The sequence below is a fragment of the Eumetopias jubatus genome, unplaced genomic scaffold (assembly GCF_037043125.1).
Source record: "Eumetopias jubatus isolate StellerSeaLion01/CBP00866 unplaced genomic scaffold, mEumJub1_p1.0 scaffold_10, whole genome shotgun sequence".
Taxonomy (NCBI): domain Eukaryota; kingdom Metazoa; phylum Chordata; class Mammalia; order Carnivora; family Otariidae; genus Eumetopias; species Eumetopias jubatus.
In genome coordinates, this window is record NW_028274816.1 from 76101421 (window position 1) to 76118297 (window position 16877).

A 16877-nucleotide genomic window follows, 5' to 3' on the forward strand; every position below is an offset into this window, starting at 1 on the left:
TGTTTCCCTGGAATGTTCCACCTGGGGTTTTCCTTCGGGCCCCCTGCTTATTGTTTTAGTCCCTGACCTGACCCTAATCCGCTGGGCCCTGCTTAGCCTCCAGAGCACCCTCCACGCTGGGTCTGGAGCATGAGAGACCTGGACATGAACTTCATGCCAAAGTGGGCGCAGTGCGTGGGGAGACCGGTGACTCTGTGCGATCCCCGGGGAGCAGAGCCGGGGCGGTGGGCCTCCAGCCTAGATCTTGCTCTCTTCAAGAATCTCCTCCATGGTGTGGGTCAGGGTGAAGTCCCCCTCGCTGCTCTCGGACACACTGCTGCCCCGGGGCCAGGCTGTGTGTCCCCGCGGGGGCCCGGCGCCCCGCCCCCCAAGGCCCTGCACGGACATGTGCAGGAGCTGCCCATTGCCGCCACACGAGGTCTGCAGCTTCTGCAGCGTCCCTGTGCCGTCTGCCTGGGACAGCTTCTTGGGATATTTCCCAAAGAATCGGAAGTTCTTCTCCAGGACCCAGGCCCTGCAGCCTGAGTGGCGGGCAAGCAGGAAGCGGACCCAGTGCTTCCGCAGCTCCGCCTTCACCTGCGGAGGAAGAAGAGGGTGGGTTACTGTGCTGGAGTCAGGTCACCGTGTGTGTGTGTGTGTGTGTGTGTGTGTGTGTGTGTGTGTGTGTGTGTGTGTGTGTGTGTGTCCTCCTGGCAAGTGTGCCGCTGTGGGGAAACATACCTTCTAACTGGGGGAGATGAGCAGAGAGAAGCAAACAAGCCTACTGCGTGGCCACTGAGCAGGATAGTGGGGCAAGGAGACAAAACTTTGAGGTACCCTGTTCCGGAAAAGACTGTGTGGAGGGGGACAAAACTTTGAGGTACCCTGTTCCGGAAAAGACTGTGTGGAGGGGGCACAGGAGGGGGCCTGGTGGACAGGGCACCCCCCCGTGGGAAGGCAGGGGCAGCAGGAGTGAGCAGGAGGGAAGAGGGTTTTGCTGTCTGGAAGCCTGCATTCTAGTGGGTGAAAGGGGGCTGGAAATGTCACCGACTCCTAAAGCCAGGAGGAAGCCACCTGCCCTCCCCCTTTCAAGCCTCTTTCCAGGGGAGCAGAGAACTAGTAATAATAATAATAATAATAATAATAATAAAAGTCACCATAGTTAGCAAGTACTGGGCCCTTACCAGGAGCCCAGCAAGCCCAGGGCCACACTATACAGCAGGGACAGCTATTATTCCCATTTTACAGATAAGAAGACTGAGGTCCAAAGAGCTACAGTAACCCGACGGACTCAGACCTGCTAAGCGGGTGAGGCACGGCCAGAATCCACAGTTCAAGTGGGCTCCCCCTGTCACGCTTAATGTTCTCTGGGTGTCCCCAGCAGGGCCAGGGTTGGGTTCTGAGCCTCTTTCATGCATCCCGACACCTTCTCCCGGCTGTCTGGGCTGCCTCCTGCTCTCCCTACTGGGTGCTCACAGTGCATATTTGCCCCAGTCACTACACATTCCCCCATCACATAACCAGAAACCTCCGGGGGGCAGCAGGATGCCAGCCCCAGCCTCACCGGGACCTGGATGGCAGTTCCAGAGACGTACCTCTCCATTGGCAAAGCAATACTGCAAGGCCATGAGTAATCCCTGCAAAGAAAGGAGGAGGTAGCGTGAGGTTTGACTCAGGACAAGATGTGTCTGGGAGTGGCCTGGAAAGTGCAAAGGCCCCCCTTCTCCTAGTAGCCCCCCGAAGAGGCAGGCAACTACATTGCTAGCCCTCACTAGAGTTTGTCGTGCCGGTTACGTTACCTTGGATTTCACTGGGATCTCTTCTGACTTTGACCCCCACCACCCATATCAGCCCAGGTGTTTGCTTAGATGCTTATAGGTTAATGATGATTAAATCCCAAAGACCCTATATTCTTCATTCAATTATCCAAATATTGTACAAGACCACTGTCCCATTTCTACTTGCCCATAGTGAGCAATGGCTAAATTTTTGCCTGAAGTGCTTCCTTTCCTTTTGGGAACTGACCCTGCCCTACTCCCTGGGCTTCTGGCAGGGCTGTCATCGTGGTCCCCATGTTCTACGATGGCCATCCCCACCATAATCAGCCCAAATGGGCACGGGACCCAAGCAGGGCCAATGTGAGCTCTTTTCCCTGGGAATGGAGGAAGGGTTGCACTCTCGTCCCTGTGTGTGCCAACTTTACAGTCAAAGTAAGCCTAGAAATGGTAAGAGACGAATGCCTGATCTTGTTTGGGTACCTGGATCCAGCTACACCTGATCCTGAAATTTTCATTTATGCGAGATAATAAATAACCCCTTCTCTTGTCAGAGCATTTCTTTTGAGAAGATAGATCATTTCCTGCCCGTGGTTTCTCTTCACACATAGATTAAAATAAAAATCCCCCAACCACAGAAGGCACTAAGGTGACCTGGGCTCTGTGTCTGCCTCGCTGACTTCATCCTGTGCCCTGCTTGCGCTCAGCTACTCTATTCCAGCCCCACTGGCCTTCTGGCTTCCTCCAGCGTCTCAAGCTAATGTACTAGCTACCCATTACTGTATAACTCAGTGGATCAAAACAGTCAAGATTTACCATCTCCCACACTTTCTACGGGCCAAGAATCCAACTGTGGCTTAGCTGGGTATTTTGGCTCCGGGTCATCCTTCAGGTGGCGGACAAGATGTTGTCAGTGTTCTGAAGGCTTGACTTGCTTCCAAGATGGCTCACATGCCTGCCACGTTGTTGCTGGTTGGTGGTAGGAGGCCTCAGTATCCCCCACAGAGCTGCGTGAGTGTCCTCGTGACATGGCAGCTGGCTTCCCCCAGAGCGGGTGATCCAAGGGAGCCAGGGGAAGCTATAACCTTGATGACCTGGCCTCAAAAGCCGCAGCTTCATGTCCACCATACTTTAACAGTCACGCAGGTCAACCCTACTCCATGTCAGAGGGCACTCCGCGGGGCCGTGAATACCAGGAGGCGAAGATCCTTGGGGGCCATATTGGAGACTAACTAGCACAACTCATTGCTTACTGAGGTCCCTTCACGCTTTCTGTCTTCTGGACCATCCTTCCCTCAAATCTTTGCAATGCTTAACTGCCAGGAGTCTGGAATCAAACCTGCTCTAGCCAGTGTTAGTCTTCCAGCGTTTCCTGACTCATCTGCTTCCTGATGTGATACCCAGGTGCGCTAACCTGCATACCATGGCTTCCCCCATGACGAGAGCATCTGTGGCCCCTGGGCTATGTGTCTAAGGTACTGGAACTCCATACGCGTGCAGGAACCAAGTACTTGAGTGTCTATGGGAAGAACCTTGTAAAATGCCAGGACTCACAACGAAAGGACACATTTCCAACTGAAGAGTGAAGGTCACAGTGCAGGCTCTCTCCCATCTCTCTTGATCACGTTTCTCTCGCCCCCTGTGGCTAGTAAGGGAGGCTTGGTACTAGAAAAGGAGCTGAAATTGTAAAGGAGTTATAACATGTTGTCCTGGGGGGAAATTCTTTTTTTTTTTATTGTTATGTTAATCACCATACATTACATCATTAGTTCTTGATGTAGTGTTCCATGACTCATTGTTTGTGCATAACACCCAGTGCTCCACGCAGAACGTGCCCTCCTTAATACCCTTCACCAGGCTAACCCATCCCCCCACCCCCTTCCCCTCTAGAACCCTCAGTTTGTTTTTCAGAGTCCATCGTCTCTCATGTTTCGTCTCCCCCTCCGACTTACTCCCCTTCATTCTTCCTCTCCTGCTATCTTCTTCTTCTTTTTCTTTTTTCTTAACATATCTTGCATTATTTGTTTCAGAAGTACAGATCCGTGATTCATCAGTCTTGCACAATTCACAGCGCTCACCATAGCACATATCTTCCCCAATGTCCATCACCCAGCCACCCCATCCCTCCCACCCCCAACCACTCCAGCAACCCTCAGTTTGTTTCCTGAGATTAAGAATTCCTCATATCAGTGAAGTCATATGATACAGGTCTTTCTCTGATTGACTTATTTCACTCAGCATAACACCCTCCAGTTCCATCCACGTCGTTGCAAATGGCAAGATCTCATTCCTTTTGATGGCTGCATAATATTCCATTGTGTATATATACCACCTCTTCTCTATCCATTCATCTGTCGATGGACATCTTGGCTCTTTCCACAGTTTGGCTATTGTGGACATTGCTGCTATAAACATTGGGGTGCACGTACCCCTTCGGATCCCTACATTTGTATCTTTGGGGTAAATACCCAGTAGTGCAATTGCTGGATTGTAGGGTAGCTCTATTTTCAACTGCTTGAGGAACCTCCATACTGTTTTCCAGAGTGGCTGCATCAGCTTGCATTCCCACCAACAGTGTGGGAGGGTTCCCCTTTCTCCACATCCCCGCCAACATCTGTCGTTTCCTGACTTGTTAATTTTAGCCATTCTGACGGGTGTGAGGTGGTATCTCATGGAGGTTTTGATTTGGATTTCTGGGGGGAAATTCTTACGCTCTTCTTAATGGAAGCTAGAGATCTTGCAAGCTGGCTATCCCGACATCAGTCGCATGTTTGGATTCTGCCCACCAATGAGGGATTTTTTTTCTCTTACGCATTTTTTAATCCATGGCAATAGCTCCTAAACAGGGGCAAGGTGGTACAGTTTATCACTGTCACACAGTCTCACTGGAGGTTCCCAGCAGCCATGTACAGTTGGCAGGGTGGGTTATATTTGCCGCTGGGCATATATTAGAAGGGGTACCTTTCAGAATCCTCACAAATGAGTTGGCTAAAATAGGATTCCATATCACAAACGTGTCTTTTACTTCTTTGGGTTCTTGATTCACTGTTTTAGGAGCCTCCTGGAGTCTGGTTAACTCTGATTCTAGATAAAGTGAGTGTGAAGGGAGTGGTCCCGCAGAAAAGACGGCTCTCACTTCCTGTCACCACTGCTTGGCAGTCTCTCCAAAGATCCCTTGATGGTGGAATTCTTTAAGAAATAAGAAATAAGCACTTGGAAGAGTGAAGGAGCCTCCAAGCATCAAGGAGAGGCAGCTGTTGGGTCCATGCCAATTCCTGCTGATGCACTAAGATATGACTCACCGGATGTGCTCACACATCCGCCCACGCCTACTCTCACCTCTGCCTGGTGGGATGAAGGGGAGCAGGGCAGGGGTACTCAGAAGGTGGGAGGCTTCTGTCCATGTACAGGCTCTGTCAATGTGTTTCCTGGCTCAGTCTGCCGAGCAAATCATGGGTCCTCATGTTCCTCAGTGGTGCATGGTGGTGGGCAGAGCTCCAGCTGCAGGACCAAAGGATCCAGTGTGGTGGTGAGTCTCCAGAAATGACCCCAGGGATCTCTCCCCTCCCTGTAGGCCTATGCTACTCCTCACATGAAGCCGTGGACCTTGTTTTTCCTCCCCTTGAATGTGGGATGGCTTTGTGACTTCCTTCCACCAGGACAACATGGTGGAAGTGACTTTCTGGGACTTCTGAGCCTATGCCTTAAGAGCACTGGAAGTTTCTACCTTCTCCTTCTTAGAACGTTCACTCTGGGGAATGTTCTGAGAGTCCAGCTGCCAGGCTATGAGATGCCCAAGGTAGATGGAGAGGCCATGTGGAGGAGAACCGAGACTCTGTGATTGAGAGCCTCAGCTGAGCCCCAGCCAACAGCTTGTGTCAATGTCCAGCCATGTGAATGAATCATTTGGGATGTTCCCAAAGATGGGATGTTCCCAAAGATGTTCCCGTCGGAGCTTTCAGATGTTTGCAGCCCCATTCAAAAATTGCATGTATCAAAAGTATTGCTCTGCTGAGCCCAGGTGGCCCAGCTTATAGAATCATTAAAGATAACAACATGGTTCCTGCTTTAAGCCATGAAGTTTTGGGGTAGTTTGTCACATAGCAATCAATGGGAGGACTGAAATAAGCTCCCTTGCCAGAAGAGTCTGATAGGCTGATTCCCCCCCGCTTTTTTAAGATTTTATTTATTTATTTGAGAGAGAGAGAGAGAGAGACAGACAGAGCATGGGCATGAGCATGGGCAGGGGGAGGAGGCAGAGGGAGAGGAAGAACCAGGCTCCCTGCTGAGCAGGGAGCCCAATGTGGGGCTCAATCTCAGGACCCTGGGATCATGACCTGAGCCGAGGGCAGATACTTCACCGACTGAACCACTCAGGCACCCTGAGAGGCTGATTCTTCCTCAAAATTTGTCCCCATAGCTCCCCATGAGCATCTGGTCCTCAGAGGGCCTTGCGTGTGTGAGATCAGCTGACCAAGGGCTCACATGACCAATCAAGCCCTCAGAGGAAGAAAGGCCATTAAAGACTGCTGACCTAATAGCTATCAGTTCTTGTTTCATTCTTGACAACAAAAAGGATTACCTTTTAAAGAAGATGAACACCAAACAACATAGGAAACCCAAACTATTAAAACTTCACCATTGAAATACCCCCCCAAAGACTGAAATACATTAAACATGGTTTCATGATGGGAAAAAAAAAAAAGGCTATAGCAATGGGTCCTGTGTCTCAGCTCAGAGCCACACACAATTCCGTTCCAACAGAAGGAAAAAGGAACCAAAGTTGCCCAGACCACAGGACCCAGGCTCTGTCTCTGGCCTTTGGGGAGCATGCAGTGGACAGGCACATTCTCTCCACTCTGTCCTTACAATCTCAGCCCCTGACTCTACCCAGACAGTAGCTTTAAGACTCTGATACAGGGAACATGGCGTCTCCTGGTTGGGATCCTCACAGAGCATTATGGCGGAGTGCTTCCCGGCAGGGACTTAACCTCTGCAAAGAAACCTCATCTCTGATGGCTATTGGCATATGCAAGTTCTCCCAAGTCCTCTGTCACTAAAGTGGTAGGATAATTTCTCCCTTATGGTGACAATGTGAGGGTTCTATGAAATCAAAAGCATTTAGGGGGAAACAGATGTTTTCTAGTGTTCCATTTTAATTCCTCTTCTGGTATTAGGGCTTTTTTTTTTTTTTTTAGTTAGTTAGTTAGTTTGTGTGTTTTCCAGAGATTATAGCATGTATCTTATCATATCATATTAATACTAGCATAATTCTGGCAAAATATAGAAAACTTCCTTCACTATAGCTTCATTTCCTCCTTCCTCTAAAGATCTAATGATCTTTATAATATAGTTTATGACAAGAATACAGTTTGTAATAATTATTTTATACAATCTAATGTCTTTAAAAACAGTTAATAGAAGAGAAGAGAAAGTATGCATATTTATAGTCTTTTGTATTCACCGTTGTGTTTATATTTTCTAACGCATTTAATTTCTTCCTGTGGATTTGAGCTACTGACTGGTGACATCTTCTAGCCTGAAGGACTTCTTATGATATTTCTCCTAAGGAGGGTTTGCTATCAACAAATTCAGTCTTTGTTTATCCGAGTATTTTTTTTTTAATTTTACCTTCATCTTGAAACATAGTTTTGCTGAATATAGAATCCTTGGTTGAATTGTTTTTCTTTCAATATTTTGATTACATCATATCACTGCTTTGGGACCTCTACTGTTTCTGATTATAGTCAGGTGTCACTTGTATTGTTGGTCCCTGTATGTAATGAGTCATTTCTCTCTTGTTACTTTCAAGAGTTTTCTCTTTGTGTTTGGCTTTCAACAGTTTGACTGTAACATCTCTAGGTGGGGATCTCCTTGTTTTATCTTCTTTGGGATTCATTGAGCTTTCTGGATTCACAGATCAATGTTTTTCATCACCTTTGGGAAGTTCACAGCCATTATTTCTCCAAATGACTTTTCTGCCCCTTTTTCTCTCTCTTGTCCTTCTGGGACTCCCATGTGTATGCTAGTATGCTCAATGGTGTTCCGCAGGTCTCTGAAACTCTTTTATTTTCTTCATCCTTTTTTTCTTGTTTCTCAAATTGGATCATTTCAACCGACCTATCTTCAAGTGCTTTTTTTTCTGTCACCTGATTCTGATATCAAGCATCTCAAGTTAAATCTTCATTTCCATTATTGTACTTTTCAGCTCCAGAATTTTTCCAGATTGTCCTTATTTTATAATTTCTCTCTCTGTATTAAGATTTCCTAATTGATGAATCTTTGTCATCAAACTTCTCTTTAATTCCTTAAACATGATTTCTTTCAACCATTTGAACATATTTTTTAAGGATTTTATTTTTAAGTAATATCTACACCCAACGTGGGGCTCGATTTCAAACCCTGAGATTGAGAGTTGCACGCTCCACCAACTGAGCCAGCCAGGCACCCCTGAACATATTTATAATAGCTTCCTTGAAATCCTTTGTCTGCTAAGAGACCTCTCAGAGAGTTCTATTGACTGTTTTTCTTTTTCCTGAGTATGGGTCACACTTGTCAGTTTCTCTGCATGCCTCATAAATTTTTTTTGTTGTTCAAAACTGGAAGTTTTAGAATCTGATCCCCTACTCCCCACTCCCTGGGTGGTTGCTGGTTGTTTGTTTGTTTAGTAATTTTCCTGGGCCACTAGTTCTGTGAAATTTTTCTCACCTGTAGTCACAGCCACTGATGTCTGTGCTCATTTCAAAAATTTTTGGTTTTGTGTTTAAGTTTGACTTCCTGCCCCTGTTTATAACAGCTTAACAATTAGTCAGTGATTGGCCAGAAGTTGTGCTCAACCACCTTAAACCAGTAAGGCTTCCACACTCTTTGACAATGGATCTGTGTGTGGCTTGGAGGACCGGTTCCAAGTTTAGACAGTTTATAAGTCTTCTGTGGCTTTTACTTTCCACCTCTCTTGTCTTCTGGGTGTGTGTGCAGGAACTCGTGTTCAGCCATCGACATGTGGATATCCTCTCTGGTCTCTCCTGAGTGTGTATTCAACCTTGCACGTGTACACAAACCTCCAGCCCACCAGAGAGATATGTAGGAGTTGATCAAGGCCCATGATGGGTGTCTCATTCCTCAAATCCTCCTGTTAAATTTCTGGCTAGCTTGCCAGGCTGTTTCTCATCCCAGCTAGGATCACCGTCTCAGGCTGTGACACTTTCATTTCTCGATCCTTTGCCACCGAGATCACTACTATATCTGACAATGGCCAGGGTGTGGGTTTTTCCTGCTCTTTGACTGATCAACATCAAGTCAGCCCCTTTCTGCAGTGAAGCTGCTAGTTTTCACTAGAATTTCCTCACTGATAGAGAAGAGGTTGGAAGACAAGTGCACTTCAGGCTAAACAACCAGACCCCACTGTTCTTACTTAGATTTAATAATTTTTCTTGGATAAACTCTTCTCAACCTTTTGTATGCCTTTGGCTGGTTTCCAGGGTCCTCAAATGTTTGCTGTTGTCAATTTTGTGCAATTTTATTGTTGATTTTTGGGGAGGGGATTTGCCAAGCACCTCTCTCCTCCATTTTATAAGTCCTGCCTTATACTAGCATTTTAAGGTTATTAGTCCCAAGGTTACCACTGTATGGGGACTCTGCTGCTGGCGTTGTTTGTGGTGGTCTCTTGCATTCATGGCCTTTGCTACTGAGCCATGCTTTTCAGTATTGATGCCCTTGTGTGGTCTCCTCCCTTTCAGTCCAGGCTGGGTCTGGGATTTGCTTTAGTTTTGTTTTTTGGGGGGGAGGGCGGCGCAGAGTGCACCAAGTGGTGGGGGCAGAGAGAGGGAGAGAGAATCTCAAGCAGGCTCCACAATCAGTGTGGAGCCCGACCTGGGGCTCGATCTCACAACTTTGAGATCATGACCTGAGCTGAAATCAAGAGTTGGATGCTTAACTGACTGAGCCACCCAGGCGCCCCTGGGATTTGCTTTAAATTTTAGAATGCAGCAGAAGTATCACTGTGTGAATTTCAGGCCTAGGCATTTAGAAGGCCTAGAAGCTCCTGCTTTTGTGCTTTTGGGAGCACTGAACAGCCATGTAGGAAGTTCAGCTTCCCTGCTAGACAGAGAAAGAACCTACAGTGAGGGAGAGGCCCTAAGACTGTTATGGAGCTGAGGGATATAGCTGGCAGTGTGAAATGAAGCCCCAGAAATTTGATCCAAATGAAGCCACTCCAGCTGGCCCCAGCCATGTGAGCCTTCCCAGCTCAGGCACCAGACATAAGAGTGGCGAAGCATCTTGGAAGTTCCAGCTCCAGCAGGCATCGCGTGGAGCAGAGGTGAGCCATCCTTACTATGCCCACCTGGATTTCTTTTCCCCAGAATAATGAGAAATAATACAAATTACTGTTGTTGTAAGCTACTAGGTAATGGGTAACAATTTAAGGAATGGATAACCAAAATACTAAGGTAAAGAAACCACAGCTCCTTCCAACACATCTTGACACAACTGTCAAGCTTCAAGAGCCTCCTGGTCTCGACTCACTGGTTCCTACCAAGTTGTATTGTGTTCTGAGTATGTCACCTGAAGCACAGACAATGTTGATTGTGCACAGTGCCTTGCAGAGAACCCAGGAAAAATAGGCCCATAATAAAAGTCTTCTTGTTGACACTCACAGTTAATACGATTGTGAGTCACATCAACTATTATAGCTCAGGAAACAGACCACTTTTCCCTTCTTAGTCACTGAGTCATGCTGGCAGGATCAAGGCAACATTTTTGGTCTACACACCCTTCTCATGCCAAAGACCCTAAAGCTGTAGAGCCTGCTGACACTACAACTTCGTTTCCATTTGTGGGCTTTCTCAAATCTCAGCCTGTCTGGGGCAAGGGCATTTGGTTTTCTCCAAAGCAAAGGAATCCTGGTTCAGATGCCTACTTACATGGAAGGAGCTCAGAGTCAACTGAATGAAGAGTCGTATGAGTTTTGAAATTCCTTCCACTTGATCATCAGTGATGAAAGAGAAGAGAATCTCATGAACACCCAACAGAGGAATGAGGACCAGTGTTGACTTTGCCAATCTGCAAATGACAACCAAAAAATTGTCATGAAGGGGACTTTGGAATAGGCAATGTTTACTGCTCTTCTGTGCATGACTTTATTGTAGCTCTTATCATCCTGATAAATAGTTGATCTTCCAGTTTGTCTCCTTGGCTACACATTGAATGCCTTAATGGCCAGTGTGGTCTTGTTTACTGATGCACCCTTACACCTGACTCATGGCAGATGCTTGGACAACACAAATTGAGTTAATGAATAAATGAACGGATGGATGGATGAATTCTCCTATATGGATTATGAAATGCCTCTAGATCTTAATGTTTTGACTGACAGATAGATTTCCATGTGCATGGCTATCACCCTGGGACACTACACCCCTACCGGGTTTGACAGATTTCTTAGTACCTGGCTGGCAGTTGCCTCTACTTCTTTCTCTATTCAGGACTTCCAATGTCAGTGCTTTACTAAACCTGAGAAGGGAAAGCAAATGACGCGTCCGGGGTCACGCAGCCACTAAGTGACAAATCTAGGCCTGGAAGTGAGGCTTGCGACTTCACACTCACACCCTGCACACTCCATGCAGAGCTTGACCGTCAGCCCCCATGCTGCCCCTCAGCCCCAAGACGACAAGGGCTGCAGGAAATGAGAAACTGATCCTCCTCATAAAAAGTGCTGTGTGGAAGCTCGCTGTTGTATACACTCTACATAAAAAGGACAAACATTCCTTTGTACCACCCACGTGCAAAGTGCACAGCTGGGACCCAAACATTCCATATCACATACCGGTGGTTCCCAAACATGGTTTACCATTAGAATTCCTTAAGGAACTTAAAAAGATGGATAGATGATAGATGATAGATAGATAGAGAGAGAGAGAGAGAGAGAGAGATGGATGAATGGATAAATGGAGAGATGGATGGATGGATGATAAATGGATGGGTAGATAGATGGAGAGATGGATAGTTGGATGGATGGGTAGATAGATGATAGATAGATGGATAGATGGGTGGATGGATAGGTAGATGGATTGATAATAGATAGAAGACGGAAAGATAATAAATAGATATAGCTAGCCAGCTAGCTTCCTCAGCCCCAGTGTCAGCCTCCTGAGTCAAAACCTCTGGCTATTGGGTTCTGGAAATGTGAATTTTTAAAGAATTCCCCATGGGATTCTGAGAAGCAGCCACATTGGGAACGACTGCTGTTTTACTATTGGGGCGCTTCTTATTTTAAAACTACCTACATTAGCAAAAGTGACTCATATCCAGGGCACAAACAAAGCTACTGTCTTGTACATACACGTTGGAAAAAAAAGAGTTTAATCCCTAATGACTTTTTAGCCCGAGTCACTTGTCTTAAAGGGCCAGACTTGGAGAGATCTCTCCCCGCCGATGAACCCCATGGAATTAAAGATGTAGGAACGTCAGCAGCTCATGGATGATGTCCTCGGGAAGGTTTAACCGTACACAAGAGAAAGTGTTTAGTATGGATCCTGCATCCGTGAGAGCCATTCAAGTGTCCTGTTACCAAGGAAATGAAAAAAACCTCACCTTGCGTTCCTTCCTTGGCCCCTGCGAGTGCCTGAGTTTGCGACGATTGCTCTGGGTTATCTGGGTTTCAGTGACACATACTTACATACTTAGATGCAGATCCACATCTTACCATCAACTTATTCTTGGGGCCATGCTATGACATTGTGTGTTTTGAATAAGCTCTTTATGTTGGGATAATTTTAGATCTGCAGAAAAGTAGCAAAGAGAGGACAGAGAGTTCCTGCCTATGCTTCCCTCAGTTTCCCCTAATGTTAAATCTTGTATAATCATGGCACACTTGTCAAGACTAGGAAGCCAACATTGGCATGTGACAAATAACTATACTCGATTCCCCTCAGATTTCACCAGTTTTCCCACGTAATGTCCTTTTCATGTGCCAGAATCCCACATTTAGTATGGGATGATTTTTTTTTAAAGAATGACCATCTTTTTAGGAAGCTTTGGGCCATTTTCATAACTGCCAGCTCCCTGGTCGGATGTGAGGGGGTTCCCCATTCCTGATCTCATTCTAACTTCTCCTTAGACAAAACACCATGTGTGTCCCGGTTCAGATGGAAAATCCATAAATATCTATGGCCGTTTACTCTTATGAACTGTATTTATACTTATTTTTCAGCTATAGTCATTTGTTTATTTAAATTGTTTGGTTTATTGCAGTCATTCAGCGATCCAACAAATATTTATGGAGCATGAACCAGCGCAGTGGGAGAGGAGGTGGTGTGGTCAAAGGCAGCAGAGTGTAGGGACAGTATCTGGGCCTGGGTTCAAATCTCAGCACCACCAGTAACTCGCCATGTGGCTTTGGGCAAATTAGTTAACCTCTATCTGTAAAAATGAGGATTATGCTACTAATAATATAATATGAAGCATTGAAACAATAAAAAAATTACTGGTAATAATACAATGGACGGTGTCGTTTTGAAGATTACTTTGGCAAGCGTTGAGAATAATGGTATCTGATACTTGATGAATGATCAATAGTGTTTAGCCATCACTGTTTTTAAAAGAAGCCGTCTTTGCCTTCAGGTTGCTTACAACCTCAATGACTTTGATCAATTTTACTTCCATTTGTGACATCTTCTGTTTTTGGTTCCCCACCAGAAAGTCTTTTCGGAAAGGGCTCTGGGGTTCAGCAGGTTAAGAAATGATTCTCCTTTATGAATTCATCAAGACCTCTGTCCCACACACCACATGGAACATTAAGACCGGTCCTCCAGGGGGACAGCCACCTGGGTGCTGGGAGCCACAAAGAACAGACAACTCTGACCACACTGAGCATCATCGGCTGCTATCTGTCCACATTCCAGGGGCCTGGCCCAGCTCTCGCGCTCCGGGCCAGGCAGGTGCACCATGTAACTCTCCTCCGCTGGAACAGGGAAAACCCAGGGACAGGCCTAGGACTACAGAAGGTTCTCGAGCTCCTAGCAACTTGTCTTTTTGGCAAGACCTAGATATATTTAATTTAAACTTTCCTAAAATATACTCCTGGAGGGGGGCCAAATCTTGAGAGCTACATTCTGAAAGCTCTCAAAATCTGGGAGAGGTGGAGGCAGGCCTGTTTCTACCAGAGTTTGGACAAAATGCACCGGCCCCCATCACCCCTTCCTCTTCACCCTAGCAGGGGGTGACAAAGGAAAACAGACCTGGAGGGGGACAGGGAGGTGGAAGAGGGCAGTGTGAGCTGGGGGGTGACCCACTGGGGTGACGGAACATAGAAATGAGGGTGTTAGCACTGCTTGCAGAGAAAAATGGGCAAATGCACTCATTGACGCTGTAGGATTCACCCGCCCACGCAGTAAAATAAGGTGGGCTGGTGTGTCCTGAAAGACAGGGCCCTCATTTTTTGCTCATTAATGAGCATAAGCTAATCAATTGTACTATGCTCTGCATGGAGAAAGAGTAAGTAAACAGAAAGCAGATGGCCAACCAAAAAGGTGGGGAAAATCATAAAGAAGCAGCCCTACTTGTGGAGACCCTGGGGAATGAACCCTGCTCTTATCAGGCAGGCGGCACCGCAGGGCAGTGGTGGTTTCTCATGGTCAGTAATCCTTCGCACCGACCACTCTGCATTGAGGACGTGATCACCGGCAACATTCTGGTGACTGCTTTAAGTTTCTGGATTATTTGTTGTCAAGTGTGCTAGGAGTGCAAGCACCAGAAGGAAACCTCGCCCCACCCCCGCCTTTCCCAGCCTCTAAGAATGAACAACTGTATAGTCTGGTTTATGTATCAGTCTCTTGTGAGTTCAGCTGACATTAGTCAGCCCTCCAAAGTCTCAGCCACTCGGGAACACTGATAGGTCCCCAGCTCCATCCGCAGGTGGTGGCAAAGTCGCCAAGTAAGGTGTTTTACCCTGGGAGGACTCAAGGTGGGCCATGCACCCAGGTTCCTCTTTTCAAGCTTTATCCTTGAACAAGGGTGGGGGAAGGGAAAAGAACTTTCCAGACAGGTTGTATATATCAGACAAGCTATTCCTTCTCCCCCGAAAACAGCTGTCCTGAATCATTGCTCAGCCATGAGGTTCTCCCCAGTATCTTGATTTATGCTTCCCTAGATCCCTAGATCCCTGGCTCCCAGTTGGGTATGCACACTTCATGGCTATGCAAGACAGTCCATTTAGCATCAGAAGAAAATGTAGTAAGGAAAGGAAAGATAATCGAAGTTCTATGTGTTAATTTTTAACCTATCCTTTATAATTTTCTATTCTTTGTTGTATTTTATAATAGGTGTTCAACAGACCATGTATATATATGGTGAGGGGTACGCTCAAAATTTCTTCATTGAAAAAGATGCATGATCAGAAAAGTTTGGAAACCACTCTCTTGGATAACTCCAAAGGAGATCCTGCAGAAGGGGATACCGAGGCTGCTTAGAAACACATCTGCCATAGCCCCACTAGAAAATTCCATGCGTTATTTCACGAGAGCATCTGACCCCAGTGGTCCTGCACTCTGTGTGTCAGAATCTCTTGGGGGAAGTCTATAAGAAGTCCATGTGGTGGGGCTCATTTCCACACCTACTGAGTCTGAATACCCAGTGGAGGGCCTCAGGAGTCCGTGTTTTTGGGCTGGCTGGCAGGTGATGCTTACAAGCAGCCAGAAAGGAAAGTTCCTATAGGGGACGCTGTGGGTCTGGAGCATGGGGAAAGCCCCAGTGGTACATGGCGGGCTTTGGGAGCAGAAAACAACAGGGTGCAGGCTCTTGGTCTGCATGGAAAGTGGTGTTTTGGGATTTGTCTCCTTCCTGCTTCTGTCTCCTGGGAGTGCTGTCCTCTGTTGGGTTTCCCAGATGCCCCAGTGTCCCCTGAACAGACCCATGATGGGAGGACTAGAGCAGCTCTGACCATGGTTTTGGACCTCTACCCTTAGAGAGCAGTTAGAGGCTGAGCCTTGGGAGAAGGGCCAAAGAAGCTTTGAGTCACTTAAAGTCTCCACCAGAGGCGCCAAGTAAGTCGGCGTGTCTCTGTGTTGTCCAAGCCAGCCCAAGTGCCTTGGGGATAGGGGTGTTTGCAAAACATTTGGGCCAATTATAGCATATATTTGTCAGTGCTGAACAATGCGTGTTTGTCCTTTGGGACCTCCTGGACAAACGCCACTCACCATATCCGATTAGATTGAGAACCCACATCTTTGGTCTTCCTAAAAAGCAAGAGATGGGTCTCCTGTGCCATTCTCATTTCACACACCCAGAAATCAGGCCCAGGGAGGCCAAGTGACTTGCCCACGGTCACTCAGAGGATCTGGGGCCATGGCCAGCACCAGCCCTTCTGACATGCATTCACACCCAAATACTAGTTTTGGGGAGTTGGGATGTGTGCTCCTTATAGACAGGGTCCACACAGTATCTCTCTTTTGTTCCAAGCACAGTGCCAGGGACATGGTAGGTGTTCATCAAATGTTTGTTAGATAAAGGGAAAAACTACCTTTCCAGCACACCTAGGTCAGGCCTGATTTTAGTGTTAGTGAGAGAGAAATAGAGTTCCACCTGTCCTCACTCACACCGCTGCCTGTGGCCAAAATCCTTACACTTAGAACCACTCCTTTGGCTCAACCAAGTGGCTCAACCACCCATTCTTGGGGGCATTTTAAGTTTCCTGCTATGGGGAATGTGTGTAACCTTGACCACTCCTTTCATTTCCATGGGACCAGGAGGCCCTCACCAGTAGCAAAAACCCCACACAACCCCAAGACACCTTTTTCAGAGGTTCTCTTCTTGATATTCTTGTCTTAGAAGATAGACATACTGATGAGGTGGCTCATGCCCCTCTTCCCAGAACATTAACCAGAAGAGCCTGAAGGGGTCAAAACAATCTTGGACCACTGGAGGCCACTCACCTGTACTTATAATCTCTGAAGCACATTTGATGGGCTTTGAGCTTAGAAATGAGAAGCTTGACAATTTTCAGGAAGATGAAGAAATTGACCTTGGAAAAAAGCAGATGGGGCAAATAAGTGATGGACTCCACATGGTTATGAAATCAAGGTCAACCCTGAGCCTGGCCATCGGATCCTTGTCCATGTAAGCCAG

At 46.8% G+C, this 16877-nt stretch overlaps 1 protein-coding gene across 1 annotated transcript in view; it reads right to left on the reverse strand.

The window, feature by feature from the left end:
• Positions 1-237: 237 nt before the first annotated feature.
• Positions 238-16877, reverse strand: part of GLP2R (glucagon like peptide 2 receptor) — a 51723-nt gene continuing 35083 nt past the window's right edge. The window contains exons 14-17 of the mRNA XM_028124844.2: positions 16685-16773; positions 10679-10817; positions 1575-1616; positions 238-576 (exon numbers count right to left, since the gene is read on the reverse strand). Coding sequence (XP_027980645.2) covers positions 238-576; positions 1575-1616; positions 10679-10817; positions 16685-16773 — 609 coding nt within the window. The remainder of the gene's footprint in view (positions 577-1574; positions 1617-10678; positions 10818-16684; positions 16774-16877) is intronic.